Source organism: Mugil cephalus, chromosome 14, assembly GCF_022458985.1.
Source record: "Mugil cephalus isolate CIBA_MC_2020 chromosome 14, CIBA_Mcephalus_1.1, whole genome shotgun sequence".
Taxonomy (NCBI): Eukaryota; Metazoa; Chordata; class Actinopteri; order Mugiliformes; family Mugilidae; genus Mugil; species Mugil cephalus.
The window spans coordinates 6,451,235-6,478,131 of record NC_061783.1 but is presented as its reverse complement, the minus strand read 5'-3'; the positions used below and the strand labels follow the sequence as shown (position 1 = coordinate 6,478,131).

Sequence of the window (26,897 nt, the reverse complement as noted above, 5' to 3'; positions counted from 1 at the left end):
GCAGGAGGCACCATTTTCCCACATGGATTGGCCACCAGAGTCCTGACTTAAAGCCCATTGAGAATCTTTGGGATGTGTCAGAGAAGGTCATCAAAACAGTACCATAGTGACTGTGTGGTGTAATCAAAGCTAAAGGCGGACCGACAAAATATTAGAGTGTGTGATGTTTATTTTTGTTTTTGGTCAGGCAGTGTGTATATTATATCCCACTTCATTATATTCATAAACTTTCACCTCCTGTTACTGCTGATGCTATTTGTTTGTGTTGGAAAGCCTGGAGGAAAGTCTGTTTGTTTTGCTTGCAATCTATGAGACCCTTTGTCTCTGGGATTTTGTTATCGTTTCTAATTGTGGAGCGGATCACTAGCTCTATCGCACAGGAAACACGTCCGGATGTCTTGATATTTTACTGAGGAAGAAAAATACAGAGGAACCAAAAACACAAGAGGACTAATTTTGCTTGCTGATGACAGATAAACCCTTCTCCTCAGCCACCACCTTTAACAAGCATGTGGTCTCAGGTGCACTTACTCACTCACTGCTGCATGTTGGAACAGCAACGGCTGAAATCCCAAAACACTTCTGCCTCCAGTGGTGCATTTGAGCTCTGAATGTAATCAAAATCCTGCTTTAACCTGGAATTGTGTTGGCCACCTGGGGGCAGCAGAAACCTGTGAACATGGGATATGGGATATAAAAATATGGATAACCTGCACAACAGTCTGGTTACTTACTAAATATGCTTCCTGTAGTGCTGCCACTGTGTGAACCAAAGTAAAGTTTATATCACTAGCAGCACATCACCAACACTTCTTTAAATGTCACAAATGGAGCCTGTCCCAGCTGCCATTGGGCGAGTTAGACCCCAGTCTATCACAGTGCAGAGAGAGAGAGATGGACAACCATGCACACTCACACGTATGGTCAATTTAGAACACAAAAATTGTTACTTTCATTTTATAGTAATGACACACAAAACAGTGTGCAGCTTTAAACCCATTCTGGATTGAATTTAATGTTACATTACAATAAAATGAAAACAAAGGACATGGGCATTTGTAACTTCGGCCATTTTGGTCAAAGCAGGTGTTTATTGACAAACTGTAAAGTGTGTTAAAGTAATGATGAAAGAACCAATATATTATTTTCTCACTGTTTATGGTGAAAATGTAGAAGTATTGCAGAAAAAGCCATCGTTTTGTTTGTGAACATGATGAAAAAGCACCGTCCTTTACCGAAACAAATGAAAACATCCACCTACACCTGCAGGGTTACTGCAAAGTCTGTTACATACTCTGTGTATTTCACAAAACCAAGTACACTACGTGGGCTTAAGAGCACCTTTACAATTTGACAAGGACAGATGAGCCTGGAGACCAGTACTACCTTCACTGAAAGAGATGCGAGAACAAAACGGATTCTTTTTTTTCCTCGATAAGTCAAGTTTTTTTAAATCAGAAATGGAATGCGTATTTATTTTCCATGGAAATTAACACCAGCAGCCATCATGTAGCCTTGAGATTTTCACCCATCAGTACTGGTTTTAGATCAGCGTTCACCGGACTTGCGTGTAGAATATGGAACAGACTTTACCGCCACCGAAACCGTTCTAAGCTTAAACATTTATATTAAACACAGACACAACATTGCAAATAGAACTAAATCTGTTGTATAAATGGTATCAAAAATGTGTGCATGACAGGGAAAAACTGGCAAGCAAATAAAAGCTAATATATATATATATATAAAGTAAAAACTTACCAAGATAATATTACTGTTCTGCACTGCCATGCAGGATAAAATATGATAAAACTGTTGTGCTTCAATTTAGTATTCACCTGCAGTTACACACACTGTTTATATATCGATTTCAGCGGCGAAACCAGATTATTTAAAGCCATGCATCAAACACACCAAACACTGGCATCGACTTAAAAGGGAAGCAACTCAAAAACACAACCCAATAAAATTAGCGTAAAAAACCAGACTGGAAATGTATAAAATACAGTGCCAAACCTCTATTCTGACACAAAATACTGTCCTGAAATGTCTCAAATGTATGGCTTCGTTTACTTCCTCTGATCTTTAATTTATGCGTCTTAGTATTCCTCTCCTGCCAGATATCCACGAGTCAAACTATCTAACAATTGTCATACTGTATTGCACATAGTAATTGCATGCGTCACTGACATTGACCATCAGAAAGCTAGAAAGGCTGCGACAGCGTGCAGTGATTACAGTGGCCTGTGGCAGGCGTCGGGCTGCCACATGCGCAGATCCACCAGAATCTGGTTCAGTTTGTTCATCCACAAATTCCTCTCATCTTTAGTGTCCGCACTCAGCCAGTTTCTGCACAGGAAAACAAGAAGTTCACTGTTATACGCAGAAAAACATTTAACAGGCGATTAGTGTGTGAGGGAGAAATAAAAAAAACGTCGGGAACTTACTTGGTGACACACATGGTGTTCTTGCACTGGCTCACTAGTGTCTCTCGGTCGTCGTCTTTTTGTGGCCTGACTGTGATGAGCTCAAATGTGTTGGGTCTGGCGCAGAACTCTCTGTTGGCTGGTTCCACCTTCTTACTGGTGCAGTTCGCCAGGTTGATGCGACCAATGGCATTCTGGGAGAGGAGGGAGGGACTGTTAAGGCTTTTTATACGATTAGTTTCTAAGTAGCGTCATTGTTCTGGTTCCATTGTTTCATACCCACCAAAGAAAACCTTCCCCATCAACCTTAAACACACACAACATGTACCCATTTCCCTTCACGTTCTCAGTGGCTAAACTCATAGTTTTACTCCTGTGTATCTGTACAGTTAGAAGTTTGAAAATCTGCATTTAGATTCTTCTTCAGCTCGTTTTTGTTTTCTATGCGTCACGTTATTTGGATTATTCTTTACTTGTACCCGAGTTTTTCAAAGGTATATATCAATACAGCTGTACCTGCTTCCTTACCAAGTCTGGGAACAAGTTTGCATCAGGTATAAATGTCATGGCTAAATTACAACTTTAATTACAAATACAAGTTCATTGGGAGTTAGTAGTAAATAGATGGCCATGGAGGTAGAGGTCATGACAGTGGCTAGAAACAGCCACATGTGTATTTATATGTCCAGAATATTTGTATTCTAACAAAGCAAGAAAGCATAAAAAAATCTAAACGTGAAATGAGCTGGTGAACTCAAGAAGCCAGTTCTCGAATAAAAAAAATTGGCTTCTTTCAGAATGATGAAATGAGAGAAGTGTGGTAGAGCCACTTCATCGGTCACATGCTGGTGGTGAATGTGGACAGTGTGTGGAAAACGTAGCGCAAGCGCCATTTGACTGATTGCAGCTATTCATGCCGTGGTTCACATGACCCACCCCCCACTACAGACATATCCTTAAACCCTGAAAGTGTCGCAACTAACAGATTTGTGGCAAATATACCAGGCTGACAAAGGCTGGAATACATAAAAAGCAGAACCACCAGTGGGAAAAAAAAATTTAAAAAAAAGAGCTTTATGATGACAGTTTTGCTCGTCGCGGTCACCTTTCTCTTCTCATCGTCCGGGTAGGTCCAGTAGGAGATGCAGTACCCGGATAGCACACACCATCTTCTGTGCCACGCTCCAAATCCACTGACATCTTCAAACATTGTCTGGAGTAGGAAAATAAAAAAGGGTGATTACATTTACAAAAATGCATCGAATCATGGCCTGTCTTGGCTCTCTCTGATCTGTGCTCACGATTTGATCCACTTGCACTCACCAGGAAGCCCTTCTCCTCCACCTTTGAGCCCACTTCACACTGCATCTTGATGTATATGTGGCCCTCCAGAGGGCACAAGAATGGCACCTTCAACCCAAAGTACATACATTTAATTTAAGGTTCAGACGGCACGGTGTCATTCATGTTAAAGTGACAGAGACGCACAATGCATGGCACACATTACACAGCCTTATGTGAACAGGTTATTAAGTTGTTAGTGTAACAACACTGTCAGTGTCTCTCACCCATCCCCACACAAACAAAGCAAAAGAAACAGACAATAGGGCAAGTAGTAACCTTGTTATGAAACATGCCACTGAGTAGTTCTCTTTCACTTCCTTCATATTTGATCTAAAAGAAAGATATGAAGGCAGATGAATGAATGCACAGGCAGGACATACTAGGAGGACCACCAGAGTTACTGCAAGTCTTTGACGCCTGTACAAAGATAAACAATAAGTGAGCCATTTGTTGGCATAAGTAACGTGTCCTCAGACAAAAGTCAGCTGCATATGAAAGGCAGACTGAAGAGAAAAGAAAAGTGCTCTACATGCGTTAATCTGGAAAAAGACACCAGAATAATATGAAAAGGTGGCTTTAATGGTTTCTATACCTTCTCCAGAGGAAATTTGTTTTTCCCAATAGAGGACAGGGTGAGCTTGTGTGATCCGACCATGATGAAGTTGCTGGTGCGAACAGCATTGGGGCCTCCTGGACTGGCCACAACTACAGAGAGAGAGGTTGAAATTATTAGACAGAAAGAATTGAGAGGCAATCTAACAAGGTTAGATGAGTCCAGATGAACATTACTCTTCCTTCTGAAATAGTTGCATAAGAGCCAGATCTGACCAAATGACCGTGATCGTGTCAGCGGAGTCACGACAGCTTCAGCTCCACAAACTTAGAAGAGTCAGAGTTTAAAGGCAAACTAAGTGTCATTTTCCATTTATGTTATGGAAAGGGTAGGACAGCTGTAAAGAGACAAATTCGGTTGGATAATGTCGCTCATTCAGTGCGTTTACATGCACAGCTTAATCAAGCTATGTCTGAAATTCAACTTCCTGACTGCAGTCCTTGTCCCGGTTTACATGCAACGGAGATAACTGAATAACTGACGGGAACACGTCCTGATGATATGTGTCATGTAATAAACAAGAGTCATTCATGTGGCAGACCAACAAGATCAATAATAGTACAGCTTTTTTAATCTTGTACATGCTGTGTGCTACTTATGATGCAGATAAGATAAGCGCTACTGGCTCCGTTTACCTTCTTTTTCTTCTGCAACTGGCTTTCTTGGATGTTTTTGTTCTGGGGTCACACGCCAGCGCAGAACTTGTGGAACATGCACACACGCGTTGTCCAGTTAAAAGGACAATTAAGCGTGTACATGCCAGAGAAAATCGATTTCCAATCGTATTATCTGGGCGTCTTAATCATATAAGGAGAACTCAGATTTTAGTCAAAGTAGCGTGTTTACACGCACTTAAATTGTCTAGTTAAAGTCAGATTGAGGCAACTTTTTTTTTTTTTTGTTCATGTGCATGTAAATGTACTGACTGTTTAATGATGTGACCTCAACAACTCTACTCTACATGCTTGTGACTTCCGGAGGTAAGAGAATATTCATGACCATCCAAAAAACTGAATCACAGAACAAATAAACCAACATTGGACAAAACAGTACACACTTTAGATTGATTTTATAGTTTTACATACCTGGTGTCTGTGCACTTTTCTGCAAGAGAAGATAAAAAACAAATTAACAGGGAAGTAGGAGGTCCATGAAATTCTTTAGGAAAAGACGTTTGTATTCACAGGCTAGAGAAAATAATCCGAAAACTTACAGTGATGGCTAGGAATCTCTTTGGAGTGATAGCCTAAAACAACAAAAAAACAAACACATTCATTTTGGTTAAAAAGGCAAAGCGAGTGACAAGACAATAGGCTTGAGGGATATGCATGATACATGTCAGTTAACATTCCTCTCCACTTGATAAAACGACCACCCGAAGTTGTGTGGAGAAAACAATACTGCAGTAGTGTCTAAAGTCCACTCAGTGCCCACCCACCAGCACGTGAAGAGCTGATACAGAAACTGTTCATACCGACATACACAATTCATGGGCTTCATGAACCTGTCTCCAGATTGTCTAAACACACACACACACACACTTCAATCATTAGAGCACATTCCACCATTTCCTGATGATCCGTTTTTATTAGGCTCGAGTGTGGATTTACTTTTGACTTGGCGACTTTCTTCTTTTTGTCACTGCAGACCTCACGTTTCTGCACCTGGAAGAGATCGCAATGAATCAGAAGTTAGCAATTCTAGATATAAATCCAACAGTAAAACATGCATGTACCAGTTATTCCAATATGTTGGCATGTGAAAAACAGCCATTGTGGGTTAGGGTTAGCAGTAGAAAAACTCTGGCCTTACCAAACAATAGACTTCTACATCAATTTCAAAGTTACTGGGGACATCAGATCTGAAAGTTCAGAGTAATTTGTTGTCAGTACATGTACAATGTGTATGTGCAATATACAATCAGATGAATCCCACACACCATTAACTGACAGATGTACTCGTTTAAGCAACTGCAAAGGTGGATAACAGTGGATAGATCACAGTCTGTTTAAGTAGGAGCCTTAACTTACATGGTGAACTTGGTGGGGAAGGTGAGGGTGTCTCCACTGAGGCCACGGTGGGTGCTGGCTAGCGGACTAGCCACAGTGTGCTCTGCTCCGGCGCGAAGCATGATGAAAAAGGAGTGTTTGGTTGACTCTGATATGAAAAATGCAGAATCAGATCAGTAAACATTAGTAATGTTAATAGTGTTTTCACCTAGAGTGTTCATCACTTTTTCTCTTTTAAAAAGCAGAGATGTTTTGTGTCGGTGACAAATGATGATGTCTGGAGAAAAGGTTGAACATAATCGTGTTACTTTAAACGACCATAATTTTGAGTCTACCTGGCTTGTTGGCAATGGAGCAAACAAAGTCTGCCTTGAGAGGCAGGCGTAACTCCTGCAGGGTGATGGAGCCCTTGGAGGCCGACATGCTGACAGGTTCTGGGACCACAGAGGCCTTTTTATGTTTTGCTGGGTCTCCTTTCAGACGGTCGAGCTCCGCCTTCAACGCCTCCCTCTTCTCCGCTAATGCCATAAGGAAGAAATGATGTCAAGTATATCATGCTGCCACTAGGAGGCACCAGTTCTATGCACAGGGCCAAGAAGAGACGGCTACAATGTTAAATTGGTGGATGGTAATAGGTCATCCACAGACTTCTACATGTTCTATAAATAATCCTGTTGTGCCAGTCTTTTGTTTTGAGGAACTCACTTGCCACCAGGAGCAGCCTTTCTGCTTCGGCCTCCACCTGGGATCCTTTGCCGTGCTCTTCATCTGTGCAGCAGTTCAGCGCCTGGCTGGCCTGATGGATGACCGTCTGCTGTAGGTTCATGTCATTCGTCAGAATCTACACAAACAGAGGGATGGTTTATCATTTAAAAAAAAAAGACATTTTGTTAAGATATTCCTGACACATTCTACCACCAGAGCTTTGTACCTAAAATATTTCACATAAAGACACATTTCCCATAATCTGACATGATCGATGAGTATTTATCCCAAACCTTCATCCTCTGCTTCATACTGAAGAGACTGGATCCTCTGGGCTCCTCCGCTCTCTGAGAAACGTCCTCTTTTCGAACAATAACCTGCTTCACATCGGGTCTCTCTGTCTCCTTAACCCTGGTTGACCTATATGCGTCGATGCTAATGCACACAACAGCACACAGAGTCATATTAAAGCGCACATTCACAGAGAGCAGACTGCTTTAATGTATTTGGGCGACAAGTGGTGGCACTTACCTATAGGGCAGTTTGTGGTCCTCATCTAGAGTCTCAATACTATCTGAGGAGAGGGTCCGTATCATGTTGGTTCTCTGGAACTTGCTCGGTTTGGAAACATTCCCTGGAGTGCTGTCCTTCACAAGGAATGAGCTGGCTGGAGTTGATGTCTGCACAGAGACGTGAAGAAAGTATTACTGTTAGGCTGTTTATTGCAGTCATTTGAGTGAAAAAGATGTCATGTTAGCATTTACCATCATTCTCTTCTCTGGGCTCTTCACAACAGCGGCCACGGTCTCTGCCAGTGGAGTGAGGATGGACATGGAGGAGATATTCAAATCATCTTCCTCGTCGTCATCCTCATCCTGATCTTCACTCTGCTCCAGGACGCCATCAAACAGCTCGTTGATGACGGCAGAGTTGATGGACTGGTCGACATTCATCTCTCTCTCCTTAACCACCTTGTTTTCTTCTTCTTCCTCCTCCTCCTCCTCCTCCTCCTCCTGCGGGGCTTCGTCAGTCATCTTCTCCACAGAATGGGAAACCACTCTCAGGGGGCTGGACGTTGAGGCAGGAGGTGAAACCAGCAATCCATGACCTGCTATTTGACACAATCGAAGTTGAACCATTCATTTTCCTACGTTGCTGACAGACGGTCGAGAAGCACATTAAGCCGTCACAATTGAAGCTCAGGTTCAGACTGAACACTTCTACACTCACAGTGGCTCTGCAAGTTTAAACTAAAATCTCAAGTAATACTTTGTGTAATATAAGCGTCGTGGAGTACCTGGAGTAGGGCACTTAGTCGGTGTAGCCGCTTTCTCATGAGACGGTGGTGTGACTTTGTCCTGTGGCTCAACTGACACCTTTTCACTCTCCACAGGTTTGTCAGACTGCTCCTAAAAAACATTATTTGTTAACTACAATCTGATAAATAGACAGAAATATGACTCATTTGTAAGACATCAAATATAACTTTGCCATTTGAGTATCAGGTGCTCGCTCTCCAACCTTATTGTCTGTGCTCGTCTTGTTTTCAGCTCCATCATCTTTGTTCTTCCATATGTTGTTACCCTTCTGGAAACGACTGCGAATCTGAGCCAACTCAGACTCGCGCTCCTGAAAGGATGGGAGATGGGGCTTTTTAAAATCTCATTTTGATGCCAAAGTTATCACAACAGTTACACCAAACTACGGCATTTGTAAGATTGGCCTACCAGCTTCTGTTTCTGAGTGAGATCAGCAGTACTTGTGCTCGCTGTCTGGGCAGCTCTGAGTCTCTCTTGCACCAGTCTGGTGTTTGGTGTGACTGCGGGAGTTGCCGCTGAAGTTTTGGCCTGTGCGGTGACTCTGGCTGGGGTGCTGTGGTTGTTGCGCTCCTGGCACCTCTCCCCAAAGCGCTCCAGGAAAGATTTTACATCTGTTCATCAGAAAAGTAGTATTCTTATGATTGGTCACTGTGTGTGCGAAACTATGAGTGTAACTAACTGCAACATCAAACACAAAAACAAATGCATCCGTGGGAATTAACACTTCCAGATTATACATAAGATATTGTACATTAATATACAACTGAGGAAAACTAAAATCCTATTTTGGCTCAAAAATAACAGGGACATAAAGACATAACAAAGTATGTATTTCCAAATACATTTCAAATTTGGTTCTTTAAATAATTCACTCACTGGGAGCTCCAGCAGCGGCTTTTTCCTGTGGGGCCGATGGGCCAGCAACAGTGGGCTTGGCCCGAAGCTCTGCCTTTTGGGGGCTGGGGGCGAGGTTGAGACCTCTGGAGACGGCTTGATTTCTCTGGGGACTCTGAGAGACTGATGCTGCAGGAGGGGGGCCGGTCTTCTGGGGAGTGGTTGAGGAGACCGTTCCCTGGTTGGAGCTCTTTTGAGGACTGGACACTGAAGGAAGTGTTGGTTTGGATGCGGGGATGTCAGCCTTTTGAGGGTTTTGGAAACCCACACGATTAGGCTTTGCTGGAGAATACACAGCCTGCAGAAAAGAAAGTTCCTTTAATCATGAAGCATATTAAAAGGTTTGAGGTTTTCACCCATCAGCCTCCCCCTCCCCTCTAGCCATCCAAAATGAAAATTCTCACAAGTACAATCTCTAAGTGACTTAAGTGTCTTTTTCAGGGGTTTTAGTAATAGATCTGGCTGAGACCCAAAGTCTTCCACACAAGCAGACATTTATCCTTTGATTTCTTCCCACACTTTTAGGCCATTCCCACCCATAATACCAGTCAGACATGTACAAACATGTGTGCTGAAAAAGACAACATCTGGTAAACCTACTGGATTAGTGCTGGGTGTGGACTTGCTTCCTACAGTTGAACTGGTCACTGCAGCGCTTGGCTTAATACCGGAGGCCACAGTGGTATTTCTGCCAGCAAATTTGGATACAGGGGCAGTATCGGGCTTCTGTTTGGGGATATTAGCGTGGCTAAGGTCATCTTCCCAGGATCCAATGGTTGCAGCCAGGTTGGCCAGTCTGCCTTTCCTTCCAACTGGAGTTTCTGAGGATACAGTGGGGGTGGCTGGCGGGTCATCAACTTGTCTCCTCGGCAACGGCAAAGGAGTGTTATCCTGAACTTCGTCAGAAGTGCCTGAAAAGGTTGCAAAATTATTTTATTATGAAGGCGCAGAGGCAAACCATGTGACATTTGACAAACAGTTGGCACCTTTTACATTTGGCACTTGCAGCACTCAGCAGTATCTACATTTGTAAAATCAAATGTCCTATTCTGGCAAAATACAGACAAAACTTAAGGTGGGGCATTTTCTCAAAACACCAAGAAGCCGTTTTATTTCTTTGATGTTCTGACTGCTTACAGGCTACCATAACAGTAACAGCCTGACGAGGCAAAAACTAGTTGTAAGACTATTTCCTTCGTATAACTTCAGATGTATTGAGTTACCTCTCCTTATAGCTAATGGAAGTACTGATGTATATGATAACTGTATTTGTTAAGATTTTGATTGTGGAATATGTACTTAGTTACTTCCAATTTAAAGTGACATTGTCTGAAAATCTTACCAAACTAATATCATCTTAAAACAGCACAGAAAACATACTTACTATCACCATCCCAATGCTTTCTCTGCTCTGCTAGCCTCTGCAGACGTGATTTCATGCCAGCAGCAGATAGAAGTGGATTTTCCTCTGGTTCCTCCTTGTTCATTTGCAAGGGTGAACTTGACAGCTCCATCTGCGCTTCTCCTCTCCTCTGTGGACCCGAAGCAGGGGTAACAACCATCTTCTCCGGCTCTGGTTGCGCAGTTTTCAGCTGACCTGGCTGAGACTGGACGACGGGCCGCGTTGCGGTCTTCTCTAGGGATGAGGAAGATCGGAGGCTGGCAGGGCCCACAGGGGGTTTCTTGTCTGTAGGAGGATCTGAGATCATTGGACCTCGTGTCAACGTTGGCTCATGGATCTCCTCGCTGGCTGCAGGCTGGATATTTTCCCCTGAGCGACTGCGCTTTGACGGGGAAGGTTTGGTGGACACCTGTGGAACTGGGGAGGAAACAACACGGAAGTATTAGTCAACACAAGAAAACTGCACCCCACAAGCAAAAATGTAATAGCATAACAATCCAACAAGCATTGCCATACCTTTATCAATGACAGACTCACTGATCACACTGTTGGTGTCAGCCAGTGGCTCTCTGGGTCTTTTGACCATCTGCCTGTTTGCTGCATTTGGTCTGTCTGCCATTTTCTTCTGCAGGTTTTCTCTGCGAGCCCGGGTCCGCTCCAACAGTTTCTGTTTTGAAGAACAGAGCTAAGTTTATTCTCCAGTGGTTGCTTTATATATTTTCATACTGAAAATGGGCTTTAAAAAAAAAAAAAAAAACAAAAAAAAAACAGCTGTATGGTGTTAATAATATGACAGCACCACAGCACTGTTGCATTGGACAGTAGTAAGTAGCTGATGGCATGTTAGCAGAAGATTTTACAGTTAAAGAGCAGTTAAAGAGCAATCCACAGTGCTTGCTCTTAATTTACATCAATCGAAAGGAAAGTGTAGGCAGCTTGTTACACAGACCCATTTTATGCGATGCCAGGAAATTGTTTGAAAAACTCAATCACAAGAGAATATGTTGACAACTAAATCACGGCCAAAGTTTCCAGTAACTCCTCACGAGACACTAATAGTTTGAACAAACGTGCTTAAGCCCAAAGCGTGTAGCTTTATTAGTCTGGCAAGACAGACTTCTGTGTAACTTTGTGAATGTGTGATCTCGCAAGAATCCAGCTCCCTTGTAAGGTTAACATCAATTGAAAAACATCGAAAGACTCAACCTAATGGTTGGGCACTTAATCCAAAGAGTTATGGGCAGTCTAGCATTGTTTAACATTTACTAGATAATACAACCACTGCACCAACAGGTTATTATACTGTAAAGAGAAAGCACTGACCATTTCTAAATGTCAAGTCTCTCAGACCTTCAATATACATTTGCACTATAACAATAACTCCAAAAATAGAACAAGTGTGAGTCAGGCAGATATAACTGCTGACACTTTAGTCTAATTTAGTCTGTACGCAGATATGTGTAAAATAACAAAACTATTTATGCTTTTAGAGCATTACTGCCAAACGCACAACGTTAAGTGGACAATATGCTCCTTCAGAAGCTTGTCTGGACACTTGAATAGTTGAAGTATATGGCAAACAAGCTGACATTCACACCTAAATCCCACAGCAACTGGGCAGCCCTGCAGAGAATGAGTCAGTCTATTCAACTAAAAAACCCCCAACATCAAATCCCCCAAGTCTTACAATTACACGTTTCAGTGAAAACTATAAATAGCCTCAGCGAATGGTAGATTTCTAATAAACTTTAGTTTCAGAGGAATAGCTTCTCATTTCACTTGGGAATAAAAAAAGTTTGCTCTTTATATCCTTTATAGTCTATAGCATCTACAAACAGGGAAAACGAGTTATTTTCCCATGCATAGGAGCCAAAGACACGCAAAATGGTTGTCTTCCGCCAGAGATAAATAGTCCTCTGTGTGCTCGCACTCTTTCCTTCCTCTTTTCTTAGTGTGACACTCCCCACCCATAGCCTCACACAATCTGATTTACTGTGCTGTATGTTAACCATGCAAGCCTCAACACATTCCAGCTGCTGTGCACTGCCAGCACAGTTTCTCCAGGCGGAGTGGAAAACCTGAGGTCACATTTAACAGCATTCTTCGGGAATGAGCCACTCCTGCTTGTGGCTCCTGCTTTTGAAATGTCAGACTCTACTGGTCAGCAGAGAGACAGGACTCATTATCACACATTCATTTCTTGCAGAGAGAGTGGATCAAGTAAAAGAAAAAAAAGAAAACATACAAATCAATCAGAGTTGGCCAACTTCTGGCCAGTTTCCAGTGGACACACATACCACTTCCTTACATGGAGATAATGTAGCTGCGTTTGACTAATGTGGACGTTTTGTGGACAGTGGTGTGGTTTGTCCGAATGGACGTCATACTATTTATGTAGAACCATTTAATCAGCAACCTGGCTAAATCACCTACCAGCGATGTCAAAATCATATATTACGATTAGGAGGTAATAGTTGTAGCTAGATGGTAGATTTTATTCTAGGTTTGTATTTACTGACAACACAAAGAAACAGCACGTGATGTGTTTTCAACTGACTTTATGCGTTATAATAATAACGTTACATTTCTGTAAAGTGACGTTATCTTAATGAAAAAAGAACGATGGGAGTAAACAAGTTACTCTACTGACTCCGTGTGACTAAATTTACCAAAATGTCACGTTGGTAACATTAGCATTAGCTGGTGAGGTTAACGTAGCAATTTTCGAAAAGGCGCTTTCGTTATTTCGTTACAATAATTCAGCGACTCACCTCAGTAAATGGATCCATTCTGGACCGGTTATGCCGACGGAAGGAATATTCTACGAACTACTTCAACTATCTTGTACACAGTCAGTGTACACAAAGAGGGCGTAATATAGCGAGCTGAACGACTCCCGTCTCCTCTCTTTCTGCTCTGTTCTTCTTCTTCTTCTTCTGCTCAAAACAACTGTTCAAATTTGAATTTCAGCGCTGCGCCTAGTGCGCAGACTCCAACCGCTAAACTGGTCGCTTGGGAACCAATCAGAATGAACGAGCTGGACTTCCGGTTGGTCAGCCAATCACAGCCGAGGATTTACAAGCCGTCAAACTTATCACTGTATGAGCACGTGCCGAATTATTTATGATTCAGTCTTCTTAGTATGCAGAAAACAAACGGTTAAAACGTCACGTCCAGACAGTCTTTGAATAGGAGACATTGCTTGTTACAGCAACATAGCCTGCATGGTTGCCATTCTAAATTAATGCAACTGTATATAATCAAATTGCATGTTTTGTATTTTCTGATCAGTTGTGATAAACAAAACTCATATTTGATTTTAACCGTTTAATCCAAATGTTTGGATTTGCTGTACGTTAGTATGCAAATCATACCCTTCAGTATGTTGAAATAAATGGGCCACTATAATTTTCCTAGAGCTGATTAAAAATGTTATCAAGGTTATGTATGGGTTATAGGTCATCTAGGTCATCTGGACTTTTTTAAAATTACTTATTGATGTTTTGTTTGTTGTTAAAAGGTTATTACAGTGAAAATTGCAATATTACAGAAAAAAACGTACATCATGACTTTGAATTAAAAACGACATTTTGTTTGATTCCATGGTTAAAAAGTAAATATTTCTGAATCTTGAAACATTTAAGACAAGACAATTATCAGAGGGACTTCATGTCCCATGAGCATCACGTGTACACGTGCGTCGTTACGGTCGTTACCGACGGTACCATGGAAACAGATCAGTCGGTGCGGAGGCTGCAACCGTCTCCTCACTGGCAGTTGGAAGCGTTTGGCTGAAGTTCGGCGTAGGCGGGGCGACTAACGTCAGCTGTGCTGTAAGCCTTTAAAAAAATAATAATATATGTGCGTGTCGTAATACGCTACAGGCATCTCGCTTTCATCCTCGGGTCTCTTTGGACAACGTTAGCCGGCTAGTTTAGCTAGGTTTCCACAGCTCTGAAGCGTTTGTGCTCCTCGAGCAGCTCCGTGGTGTTTTAGGTTTACAGAAGACTTACCAGAGGATGCTGGAGTCAATAAAAGTAACAGGTAATCTTACTCTTACTCTTATTTCATTCTAGAGACATTAATATCATAATAATGTTGTATCATAACAGTAGCGCCGAGAGTAACTAGTTACTGTAAATAGCACGAGTAAATTGATTTGGATTAAGTTGCAGTTAATGAACTTATTATCACGAGAAAAACGTGAATGAACACAAATAGAAATAAAATATATTTTAAGGAATGATAAATGTATTCATTGTTCTTCCTTTATATAGCTGTTCCGAGATTATTTTTAAGATATATATATATATAGTGCATCCTGCATCCAGTCTGACAGGGAGATCGATGGTTTGCTTACTCAGACCCGTTATTATGTTCATGTTAATATATATAATAAATCATTTATTTAACATTAGCATTTTTATTTTTGGTTGGGTATTAGTTAATTGTGTTTTCTGTAATGTGACCACCACAATGAAAATGTCTGTAGGTTAGGTTTGTATAACTTCTGACATCCAATTCGCTAAGTAGGGATGCTCCGTTGATTCATTTTGCCCACAGTGTGATGTTATAGTTGACTATAATACTAGTGTAAGCTGATAATGATGAGACACTCAGCCGATGCGTTAGATAACAGTATTTGATTTGGAGGCTGAGCGAACCAATGAGCTCCAGTTTGTAGTCTTCCAATCATTACTGTACATCTGAGGTCATTAGTCTGTTTGTATTTATCCCGCCTCAGTGCTCCCGTCCCAACAGATATCCTCCTCACTGGGATGATGTCCAGGTCATCGACTGCAAATCGCAGAGCCTTTCACTTTGACTCCTACGCTATACTTCTAGTCTCAGGAGACACGATGGAAATAATTTCCTTCGTGAGAGCGGGATACTGACTCATGAAACTGAATGGTGCATTGTCACAGACTGCTGACGTAACAGCAGTACAGTTAGGTTCTTTAGAGTCAGCTCGCATCAGTATGATTGCGGAGAAAAAGTGGAACATTGCAGCTGTGATATCACTGAGTTGTGAGTTATTTTCAGGTTATGGTATCTATTTGTTGATTGCCTTGTTGTTGTTTTTTTAGCCTGGCACCAGAGTAGATCTAATTTTATCCTGCCTTGATAAGAGGATTAGTCTACAAAAGGTCTGCATGTGACAGTGATTCTAAAGCAAGAAAGCAACACATTCACTTTCCTTTCCCGCTGGTCTCATTTCGTCTTTCAGAAAGACTCCACTGGCCCCAGGTAGAAATGTCCAAACAGCACATCTTAAACTCTGCTGACAATGCAGTGAGTCCAAGCCAAGTGTACCTGGAAAAGATCTCTCCCACTGCCCTCAAAGACTTCTTCGACCCCGGTTCTAACAGCTACAGCGTCCTGTTACAGGCTGAGGAGGAGGAAAAGAAGGGCCAAAAACAGTCCCCGTTCAAGAGACCAAAGACATCGATGAAATGTGGCTCCACATTTAGTAAAAGAAACCGTCCAGGCATGGCCCCTAAAAAGGCGCTCGCTCCAGAAGGTGTTGGTAAACCTGCACAGACAAACCATGTTCTCTCAGGCAGCAACTCCAATCTTATCAGGCAAGCGCGCAACATTGCAGTAGTGGGCAGGACAATGGGCTTAGCTCCTCGTGTGGTTCCACAGCCCAGGAAGAAGATGTGTGTCCCCACCTCGTCTCGCCCCAAACTTCCCTTGTTGTTCAAAGCAGCAAACACACGGGAGGTGGAAAATACAAAGAAACTCTGCATCCTTTCAGCCATCAAGCCATCCAATGTTGACAAAGAGAAGGCCAAATTTTTTAAGTCTGACTTCAACTACAATCCGCAGTTCGAGTACAGCAACCCTGTTTCTCCTCCAGTCCTGGCGCGGCATAACAATGCCTCAGATCGCTTCCTGACACAGGTAAGGCTCTTTTCTTTTTCTTTTTGGGCAAGCAAAAAATATGGAAAAGTTTAAAAAGCAACCTGAGAACGCAGAAAGAGAACACAAATGGGCTGACTCACCAGACAAAAGTCTCATTCATTCAAAAATGTGAAAACACTGCAAAATTTTCACTATGTGGTTGCGATTACATCTGACACATTTGCACTGCAGGATCATAGTAAACATTATTAATTCAACGTTATTTTCAGACCATTCATATCAAACACTTGTCCCAGCTCCAAGTGTTTCTCTGAAAGTATAACAAGCACTCTATTAAAGTGAAAACTGGGTTAAAGAAACTTGCTTGTTTGCACGAAAGGTTACAAGCAGTCGATTCTGCTCCACTAAATTCAGCCCCAGAGACAGTGACAGGTCGTTCATCACGACTACGGCGGCGTCCCTGGTGCAGGTTGGTGCTGAGCTGGCTGGGTTGAGATCAGCAACCTCATGTCACATGCCAGCAGTCAAGTTCGATGCTGTGATCACAAGGACCTGCTATCAAAGCAGTTTAGCTGCACAGTCTGTCTGAAACTGCAGAAGAATCACTTCACTATGTCTTGCAGGAGAACAAGAATTACAAATTCATGTTTTGCTAAACACGGCACAAAACAATGCATGGTGTTGTGGGCGTCACTGGTGAGGAGGAAAACAACCTGTGGTGTCGTGTTGCAGGATGTTTTAGTAACACGAGTACTAAAATAGTAAGACAAGAAAAAGCGGGGGAAACAGGAAATGCGGTAAGATGATCGTCAAGAGGTCACCATGCACGAGTGTGTGCATGTGAGCGAGGATTCCTTGAGTCTACCCTACTTTGTCACGTTTTCTTTTCTCTGGGTTCAAGCCTCGTTGGGCAGCCCATACTTTACTGTATACATAATAACATAACAGTTTTACAGACACGTAAAGTAGCTCTTTGGCAAGACTCCTGTTAAAGCTGTTCATAAACCCAAGTCAATCTGCAGGACGTCAGAAGACACAAAGGAAAATCTAGTGGTAGGTTATAGTTATTAAAAAGCCAGTTTAATTTTGCTGCTCACTTTTGTATTTTCCTGATGAGACATGTCATAAAACCATCAGAAATCTAAAGTTTATAATGATTGATTAGACACACATAATAAAACAGTGTTTAAATATGGGGTGAAAAACTTTTTCGTGAGCAGACAGCAGAAACCCACGTGGTGCCACTGGTTACATAATAAGTAAGGCATGTCTAAAGCAATTGTCAAAGACAGTCATTAATCACAGGCAGCTTAACTTTATGAGTTTGTTATATCTTGCAGGCAGTGCGCATCATGGAGCTTGCCCTTCAGAGGTACGGCAGCTATGAAAAATTTGAGCAGGTCACTGGGGGCAGCCTCCTCTCCAAGAATCGCATCTGGCACAACGTCAAGAAGTACATGGAGAAGGAGGGCTGCATGGGGGAGGTAAGAGGACAGGTGGCTTGGGACCTGGATGGAAAGACACGTCATATTTTATTTACACATTGCTCCTGTGTAGCTCTGTCCATTCCCACGGTAGAGAATACTACGCACGGTAAAATAAGTAGTACAGAGCGTTGATTTGTGCATCGTCAGTAAACAGCCGGCCGCCAAAGTGAATGTGCTCCGGGTAAAATTAGCCCTTCACTTTACTCACAGGGCCCTGTTTATGTAACCAAACAAATGCATGTTACATCACCAAGTTCATAATGACCCACTGCACACATCACACCACATTTACATGCACACTGCAATATCCTCATGGGTTTTACGGATTGAACGCATTGGACAGTGGAAAGAAAATATATAGGATATGACAGAAAATTAATATATATGAACATTTGGAGCCTCTTCTTCGCTCTTATATTCACATTATTAACAGTGGTAGATATTCATTTGATAAACTGTCCTAGATGTTTCCAGCTTAGCTGCCAAGTTAGAAAAACATACTTTTTTTTACAAGAAAAAGTAAGAAACGTGCTGTGTTACAGCAGCCATGGCACCGAGAAGCAGTGTGGGCATGATTTAAGGTATAAGTGGCTGGAAATACCATGACAAGCTCATCCATATAGAAAGTGTCTCTATGTTCTTAACTTGCTGTAACAGCTCAGTTCATTGTTCATTATGACAAACAAGCAGGAAGATGTTTTTTAATCCTGTGTGAACAGGTACAGTCTATAATGCTTCTCTCTGTGTTGTGTTGTGTTGATAGATAGTAGTCCAGGTGACAGATGACCTCCTTTCCAGAGCCTCCATGACAGTGGTGAACAGCCGACCCACGCTAACCATAAACATCTCCAGTGCCCGAGAGCACTGGCTGGAGGGTATGCTGAGGCATGAGATTGGTGGGTTTAGAGGCTCTGACATTATGACTTACCTCCTGTAGGTCACCACGGATAAAGTAGAACTTGAACCCAACTGCACAGTCACGCTAATCTTTGTCCATGTCCACCAGGCACACATTACTTCCGAGGCATCAACAACTGCCACCAGCCGTGGAGCAACAGTTTGGGCAGGAAGAAGCACAACCTGAAGCCTCTGAATCCCACAGAGGAGGGTCTGGCCAGCATCCACAGTGTCCTGTTCAGGAAAGACCCCACACTGTGGCGTGCTGCTCTGCTCTACTACACCGTGTATCAGGCTAGCCACATGTCCTTCTCTCAGCTCTTCCACAACCTGGGGCTCTTCGTCCAGGACCCCAACACCCGCTGGGACTACTGCGTCCGAGCCAAGAGAGGCCAGACTGACACAGCTCAACCAGGTCACTGTTTCACTAGAAATGATTTAAGATTCAAATTTGAGTTTGCTACTACATGTATCCAACGCCTTTAACACATATAACACTAGTTGTCTTAACCTACATCATATTAATTCATGTTATACATACAAAATAACATCCTTGTCTTCATTGGTCCTGTTTTCTCACATTTTGCAGGGTGCTTCAGTAAAGACCAGGTCTACCTGGATGGCATCCTGAATATTCTGAGATACAGGGACAAGATTGACTTCCCCCTGCTGATGGCTCTGGGAAAGGTAAAGTTATTGTTTAACTTTGTTGTTTCACTGTGTTGTTCTCTGTAGATACAAACCGGACAGTCGTTATTTGTCCTGTGCCTGAAACACTGAAAGTGTTGTGTGATCCTATGACCTGTCAGTGCGTGAGGCTGTATAATTTACTAGCAGGAGAGCTGCTAGTGTTCCAGCCAGACCTTCCCTGTCATTAGTGGCGCCATCATCCTCGCACACACACAGTTATCGGTATTTATAGTCAATAGAGGAGGGTGATGTGTGTCCCTCCATGACTGTAACCATCTCTTGTCAATAAAAAAAAGTGGAGATTTTCATAGATTTCTAAAGGCAAACAGACTGTGGATAAGGGTTATTGGTAGTTAAAAGAAGAATTAATATATCGGAAAAGAAATATGTCTTCTCAGCTGTGCCAGTGAATGTCCCATGTGAAGGTGAATAAATTCTTACCCTGACTTCCAGTCAATTATGTCCCATTTAAAAGCGATTTTTTCTGAGCCCTCTCACTGTTGTGGTCCTGTCATACTGTCTAGTGGTATCATGGTTGTAATGTCTCTCCTATATCTGCCGTTGCTTCACTGTAGCAGACCACAGAGCACTATCGTTTGTGACATTCAGTCACATGAATTCAAACTTATACTGCACAGAGGATAGTTGCAGTTCAGAAACAGTGGAATGAGGAGAACAAGCTTATATAACCACTGTGATGAGGGAACATACCACGTTCTTCTGCCTCTGAGGAAGTGAATGCACTGATGAGTGAACGAGGCGCTCATTCCAGCTGTAAATGTTAAACATGACGTAAGAAGGTTAGAACACTAATCCCGTACAGCACATTGAGGGCAGAAGACGAGACAATAACTCATCACTCCTCCTCATCAAATGGTTTATTACCTATAATTTCATTTTCATAACATAGGATAAGAAAAGAAATTTTTGATTACCCCAGGATCGGGGAAATAAACTTCAAACTTGCATACCATACCGGTATTTGTAGTTAAGCATGATGCTTAATCAGTCTCTTCTGTTTTCCTGTGGGCTCAGGTGTCGTTTGAAGATGTTGACCGCCTGAAATCCACAGCTCACATGGAGAAAGTCCGCATCCCACACTTCATGCAGGACCAGGCCAGGTATGCTGAGCAGCTGACTAACATCATGGCAGTCAACCAGCTGAATGACGAGGAGCTCAAGAGCATCATCTGAGTCCAGCCTGCACAGTCCTGAATAAAACCTGACACTGCCATTCATAGCTGCATGCATCAAAACACCAACACAATCAGTGTGCATGCAAGAAGAGTGTGTGACATGTGCAGAGTACTACATTAACTGCATGTAGTTTAGAGTTGTCTCAGAGTGGTAGTGATAATTAGATCTGATATTCACTTTTATTAGAAATCCACTATAGCCCAGTCATAAACCCACAGACAATGAAGGGATCAACTAATCAGTTCAGTGCGCTGTGTTTAGGACTGAGCGTTAGAACATTTTCTGTGCCAATACAGTACCTGGACTGCTGTATCAGCTCAAAATGATACACATCCCATACTTTTACTGAGCATTTGGTGCCAACTTTCGTTTACTTCCTCTGATATTCACTTTGGATTAAGGTTTGAAACCCACCTTCTTCGTCAATAACTTGCATGAAACACGGGGAGTGTTCAAATGTACACACACAAACCTAGACCGAACTTGAAACGCCTCGAGTGAGGCTCCTGTCATTCCTGTTTCCTATGAGGTCATTTAGGATTTGGCGACAGTAAATGGGTTGTGTTACAATACATTTGAACAAATTTCATGCTGGCTAAACTTAATTTTTCTTAAAGTGAAAAATCATTTGGCCACAATTGACTGAAAATATCAGCCATGCCGGTATATTAAATGGTGTCTGATATAAAATATCCTCCAAATGCTTAAAATATATTAATAATTTAATTGGAGATTCTTGTTTTGTGGATTAATGCACGAATAACACATGAAAACGTATTGATTTTATTGTGAAGTTCTTTCTCCCACGCACCTATGATTTAAGTGTACTTACCTGACTTTTATGTATCTGCCTCTTTAGTGAAGATAGATACGTTCCTGCACTTTCCTGTAGGTACCACTTAGGTTCCTTCTTTTGCAGTACACGTCTTGGACGTTAAAACGGAAGGTTGCTGCTCAAAAGAATGAAGGTAAATAATAATAATGAAGACGATGATGCTTAATGCTGCGTCCTCTCACTATGCAGAGATAAAGTGATACGGTACTTCATCAGCTTAGTCACACAGGCCTGCTAATTAAAGCCGAGTCTGTCAGCATTGCTCTGCGTTAGAGATTAGCTGAAATGTAAAATAGTTTGAAATATTGTTTATGACTTTTGGAATTGACACATGGACATTTGGTTTGTTGTTCAGTATGCTCAATGAAGCCCGAGTGGTCCTAGTGCACTGACTTGAAACCCTGTTTGACTGTTTGCACTTTTTTACCTTCTACCTTGTTAACAGCACAGATATCAGCAGTTACTGTGTTGGCGTCATTTGTACAGATGGATGGATTTATGTTTTACATAACAGACCAAATGCCTTGTGGTTTTACTGTGATACTTGATGGTTTTTTGCGTTGTCGATACCAGGAATGGCTAACACAGCGAGCCCTTTGCCTCCTCAGAGATCCCTTAAATGGTACAGTTCAATAACTTGGCATTTCTATGTGACGTTTTCTATTTGAATGATTTTTATGGTTATATTTATAGGTAGAATCTTTCAATAAAATGGACTCCCCTTAAAAGCTATTGTGTGTGCTTAATATCTTCCATTTTTTAATTTTTTTTTTTTTAGTTTTTCATTAAGTCTACCATGCATTAATTTTGAAGTTAGGATATGAAAGTGATTGGTCATTAAGGGTGAAGGATTTAAATTCATCTGGTATATTTATCCAGATGTAACCCGAGGTTCCTCACACAATGACTCCAGATCACATGGCTACGAAGGTCTAGGAAATAAAAAAAATATATAGTTAAAAAGTGTGTTGCTGAAGCTCTGGGCCAAACGTCCAACATCTGTTTTATTATAAGTCAGAAATAGAAAATTATAGGTCATGCAGGAAAACCTTAAGTTTAACTGAACAATTTTGTGTCATCCAACTTCAGGGATTAATTAAGCTTAAGGCATTAATAAAGTAAAAAGTATGGAGCCTGGCACTGAACCCTGAGGAACTCCATGACTCATTTGTAGAAGAGATGATATAATTGAAAGTGCTCCACTCAAACCTAAAGCCAATAAAACTTTTGTAGAAAGTGAGGTAAAAAATACAATCTTCATTTTACGCCATGACTCTATAATGCTGCACAAATGTACTTAAAATTTTACAGACTTTAATGTTTGCCTTTGTAGTGTTATAAAAAAAAAATGGTCCAAAGTGATTAATGTGTTATTTTAGAGTCCAAAGCCACTCTTTGAAAGCTGTGATGACAACTTGCACATAGTCAGTTCAAAATGATTGTGATGCTATAATCACATTTATGTGTTTTTTTTCTAGCATGTAACCAAACAGTATTGCAGAACTGGGGACATTCTGTGTTGATCTGTGCATTTGAGTGAGCCCTTTCACATTACACATAGTAACACTGATTTATCATCAGTAGGACAGCATTAGTGGGAGGAGTATTAACTGACTGGGCAAATATCTGTCATAATAGTCAATATACTAATGAAAGAGCTTTAAAAACACAGCAGCTCCATACCAGAGTACTCTGTCTATCCTGTGTTGGCACAGACTCTCGAGGATTAAAGAGAAAAATACCAAATACATAAGATAAAATGGATTAGCCTAATCCCTGCAGAGCACCCGGTATTCAGAATAGTCAGAATATAGACCAGAATATCTGGAGCTCCTCTTGGTCATCTATGAGGAAGGGTTCCTGATATGAACATAGCGACCCACAATCTGAGTGACGGCTCAAACCAAATCTGCCACAACACACTGTTGCCTCCCCTTAGCCCTGTTCCGAGGTGTCACTCCCCTCATTCATCAGCGTTCGGTTTCACTGGGAAACTGGAAACCAAGGAGGGTCACAGGGCTGAAACTGACAGCTACAAGCAGTGACATGATGGACAATGGGTATCGGTCTTCACACACACACACGTGCACACAAGGCTCACTCCAACCTCCCATCGCATGGTCATTGTGTAGCCGTATGGTGAACACAATAAAGTCCATAAAATTAAGTGGAATTGAAGCTGCAATGTAGCCAGGTCCCAGTGTTAAGCCGGATTTCCATACATGACCTACCTCCACACCGCTCCGCACCGCCCACTTTAAATGGCCATCCATTGTAAGAAGGTGGGCTGAACGAGGCCAAAGGGATACTTTTCTGGGTAAGTCCCAGAAATGTCACTCACAACTCAAGAAATGTCTTCATGCCGATACTGTCAAAGAACTTTCCACTTGAGGGCAGTAGAGGGCAATTTCAATTTCATCATAACTAACAACAGATATTCTTGTAATGTGCAGGAAGCAAAGCTTCAGTAACATCCATCCACAGTGAATGTATCTAATGGAGCCTGCATCATAGTGGATGCACCCAAAGAGATACGGAACTACAATGGAAGACACAGTGCATGTTGTGATTACTTTCTTTTTGCACAGTTTATGTCCACATTTCATCATTTTAAACAAAGAATCATTTAATGTCGAATTACTTTTCCTTTTAAACCAAAGTGTAAAATCTTACAGACGATCTTCAAATATGACATTCGGTTGCAGCTCTTTGTTGCACTGATGTTATCACGTCTGCAGTTCATTGACAGAAGCTTTAGTTGTGTTTATTCTCTGGATGTTCTGTGGACCTTCAGAGCTGCTGCTTTCAGTCCCTGCTGATGACCTGTGAATTGTGACACACCTGCGCCTTGCACACTGGCATTCGGTGCTCTTCTTCATGGCTTGAGTGACTCTTCTATTAGGCATGGCAAATGCACAGACGAAAAAAACCCAAAACAGACTGGAATTAGAATGAGACTGCCCATGTGAAGGCCGGTATAAATACAAGACCCTTTACCATTTAAATTATTCTTCTGGTTTTAGGTGGCAGTATCATCTATTTAAATTAGAAGCCATATTCTTTTTATCCTTCATTTTTTCATATTCTTTGATCCTATCCAATGTAGTATTTAATGCTAGACATATCATATAATGACTTATTTAAAATGATTCCAAAAATAAATATCAGCCGATAAAAAGTTCACCACATTTACATATTCTGAAATACATGTTACGTGTACAGATATATGAATGGGAGAGAGATGTACGTATGCACATTACTGGATGGATCACCAAAGGACCTCACTCACCCAGGAGCCCAAAGAAGGGCACCTCATCCGGGACCTTTACAAATCTGCTGGTTCGGCTTGCAAAGAAATGACAGACTCACACACCAAAATGTGACTCGGCTCTTGCGAATCCAGACTGAGTGGCACTCTTTTACCGTCACAGATCATTTGTCACCAGTCATCACCACGTCTTATCAGTGTTAAACATCTCTGATGCTCTTGTGGCTGGTGACAAAGTGTAAGGATGTACTTTTATCTACTTTTGTATGTACTGCACGGTGAAAGGGTATTCGCTGAAGAGTATTTCCTGTGAAATATAATTTCTGTTGTTTTCATATTGACCGGCTTCCAGAAACTCGGGCTTGTGAGGATTCACACTCAAAAGCCGCGCTGACGTCTAAAAGTCGCTCAGCTTTGAAGGATGAGTTCAGCATTTGGTGCACAATGGCCCAGATTAACATGCAAAGATGCTTTTCTCGAAGACGATTTGCAACGAAACCCCCTCACTCTGAGGCAGCAGGAGCTCCCATCACACCGTTACCTAGAGTTCTAACTCCATAACTGTATATTGAAATTCCAAATGCAACACGGATGAGTTTCTTGAGCATAAATGTCACATTTCAACTTAATTCTTTGATTTAACTGATTCTACCTTATTTGTATACACAATTTAACACAAGAGGCCACGCTGCTTCTCCTGTTGCCATTTCGAGGTCCAACTAATGGCCACATTTGGTCACTAGGGGGTGCGCTTGAGCCGTAACATAGGTTTACCGTGCTTCAACATGGCAGATCTGACTGAGGGTCATGGGGCTTGGAGTTCAGGTGGAAATCCTGTTCCTGTTGGGGGTAGATGAGGGGGAAGGGTACGCGAGGAGTCAGGTGTGCAGGATTAGAGAGGGTAAACCGAGGGCATTTGGTATTGCAGAAATGGGGCAATACAGTAGGGTCGAATAGCAATACAGGTGCCAACGAGTGGAGTGGTGTAACTACCTGAGGAAGCAGTCCTTATTTGGTGCTGAACGTGGCACTGACCAGCAGCCTGCAACTCCAGTTTGAATCTAATGTCCAGACAAAAGGAGAAACATTTTAACAAGACATTTGCTAGATTCTGACATTCTGGCCCCCGACAGAATGAATGCTTGCATGTGTAGCGATTGTGTGTTTTCATCTGCAAAAAGGTACAAAGGTGCGTCATCAGGGCCGGACATTCACGGTTTTACGATGGTGAATCCTACCAGCTTTGATAAGGCCCCGCTCTTCCATCTTTATGGCCAAATACAAACTAATACATCCCCGGGGAGGGATGTGTGCTCACTGCTAATAAGTAAATGTTAATATACGGACAATGCAAATACATTTGAACATGGCAAACATTACACCAGCTGCATGTCATGTATCTTAGCATGTGAGCGAGTGTTTGAGCAAATATCGCAGAGAATAGTCTCGCAGATAGAGATTTAGATCATTTATTCAATATCCAGGAGCATCAGCACAAAGAGACACAGTCAGGAGTATATGAGACTTATTTTAACCAGCTGTTATTCTGTAGTTTATACAGTTTCCCGTGCTGTTGTGTGATACGGTTCCTTATCATTTCACAGTAGCATTATTTTGATGTGGAAAGACAGCGAGCGAATGATTTACTCACCCCATCCCTTCCCCCCATTGAAATGCGGGTGCGTGGAGCTGGTTAATGAGCAGTCGAGGTGGCAGCGGTGTCCTCTGATGGCGTCGTGCCCCGGCACCTCATTTCCATCACAGAGGAAGTTGCCAGCTCGCACATGCTCTCGGAAGGCCTGGCTTACATAATTTAAAGAGCTGCCGTGAGCTCTCCGGTCTTATCGTCTTCCCTGCTCGCAGAACAGACGAGGGTTTCAGTGGTGCCGGGTCATTCGGACGGTTCTGATAGCACTTATTTGAATGAACGAGACACAACGAAAACA

General features: G+C 42.1%; 2 protein-coding genes across 7 annotated transcripts; one reads left to right on the top strand and one right to left on the bottom strand.

Annotated features, from left to right (window-relative positions):
* Window positions 1-983: 983 nt before the first annotated feature.
* On the bottom strand, window positions 984-16,155 carry anln (anillin, actin binding protein). 5 transcript variants are annotated; one of them, XM_047605483.1, is made up of 24 exons: window positions 16,026-16,155; window positions 11,229-11,379; window positions 10,695-11,129; window positions 9,911-10,221; window positions 9,293-9,608; window positions 8,825-9,027; window positions 8,619-8,726; window positions 8,395-8,506; window positions 7,862-8,208; window positions 7,629-7,777; window positions 7,391-7,532; window positions 7,098-7,233; window positions 6,728-6,910; window positions 6,414-6,540; window positions 6,196-6,244; window positions 5,994-6,047; window positions 5,597-5,629; window positions 5,469-5,487; window positions 4,363-4,475; window positions 4,047-4,100; window positions 3,750-3,836; window positions 3,532-3,639; window positions 2,448-2,620; window positions 984-2,349 (listed from the first exon to the last, which is right to left on the bottom strand). In XM_047605483.1, exons 2-24 carry the CDS (start codon window positions 11,329-11,331, stop codon window positions 2,235-2,237), a joined length of 3,477 nt encoding a protein of 1,158 aa, XP_047461439.1. In that variant the 5' UTR covers window positions 11,332-11,379; window positions 16,026-16,155; the 3' UTR covers window positions 984-2,234. The 5 variants fall into 5 exon arrangements, with proteins under 5 accessions (XP_047461439.1, XP_047461435.1, XP_047461436.1 ...); XM_047605479.1 differs by lacking the exon at window positions 16,026-16,155 and adding an exon at window positions 13,484-13,667; XM_047605480.1 differs by lacking the exon at window positions 16,026-16,155 and adding an exon at window positions 13,484-13,667 and having other exon boundaries at window positions 7,862-8,205.
* On the top strand, window positions 14,342-22,411 carry kiaa0895 (KIAA0895 ortholog). 2 transcript variants are annotated; one of them, XM_047605485.1, is made up of 7 exons: window positions 14,342-14,545; window positions 15,940-16,616; window positions 17,918-18,061; window positions 18,828-18,960; window positions 19,071-19,376; window positions 19,551-19,648; window positions 20,687-22,411. In XM_047605485.1, the coding sequence occupies exons 2-7, from the start codon at window positions 15,966-15,968 to the stop codon at window positions 20,843-20,845; spliced, it is 1,491 nt and encodes a 496-aa protein (XP_047461441.1). In that variant the 5' UTR covers window positions 14,342-14,545; window positions 15,940-15,965; the 3' UTR covers window positions 20,846-22,411. The 2 variants fall into 2 exon arrangements, with proteins under 2 accessions (XP_047461441.1, XP_047461440.1); XM_047605484.1 differs by having other exon boundaries at window positions 14,347-14,756.
* The last annotated feature ends 4,486 nt before the right edge of the window (window positions 22,412-26,897 follow it).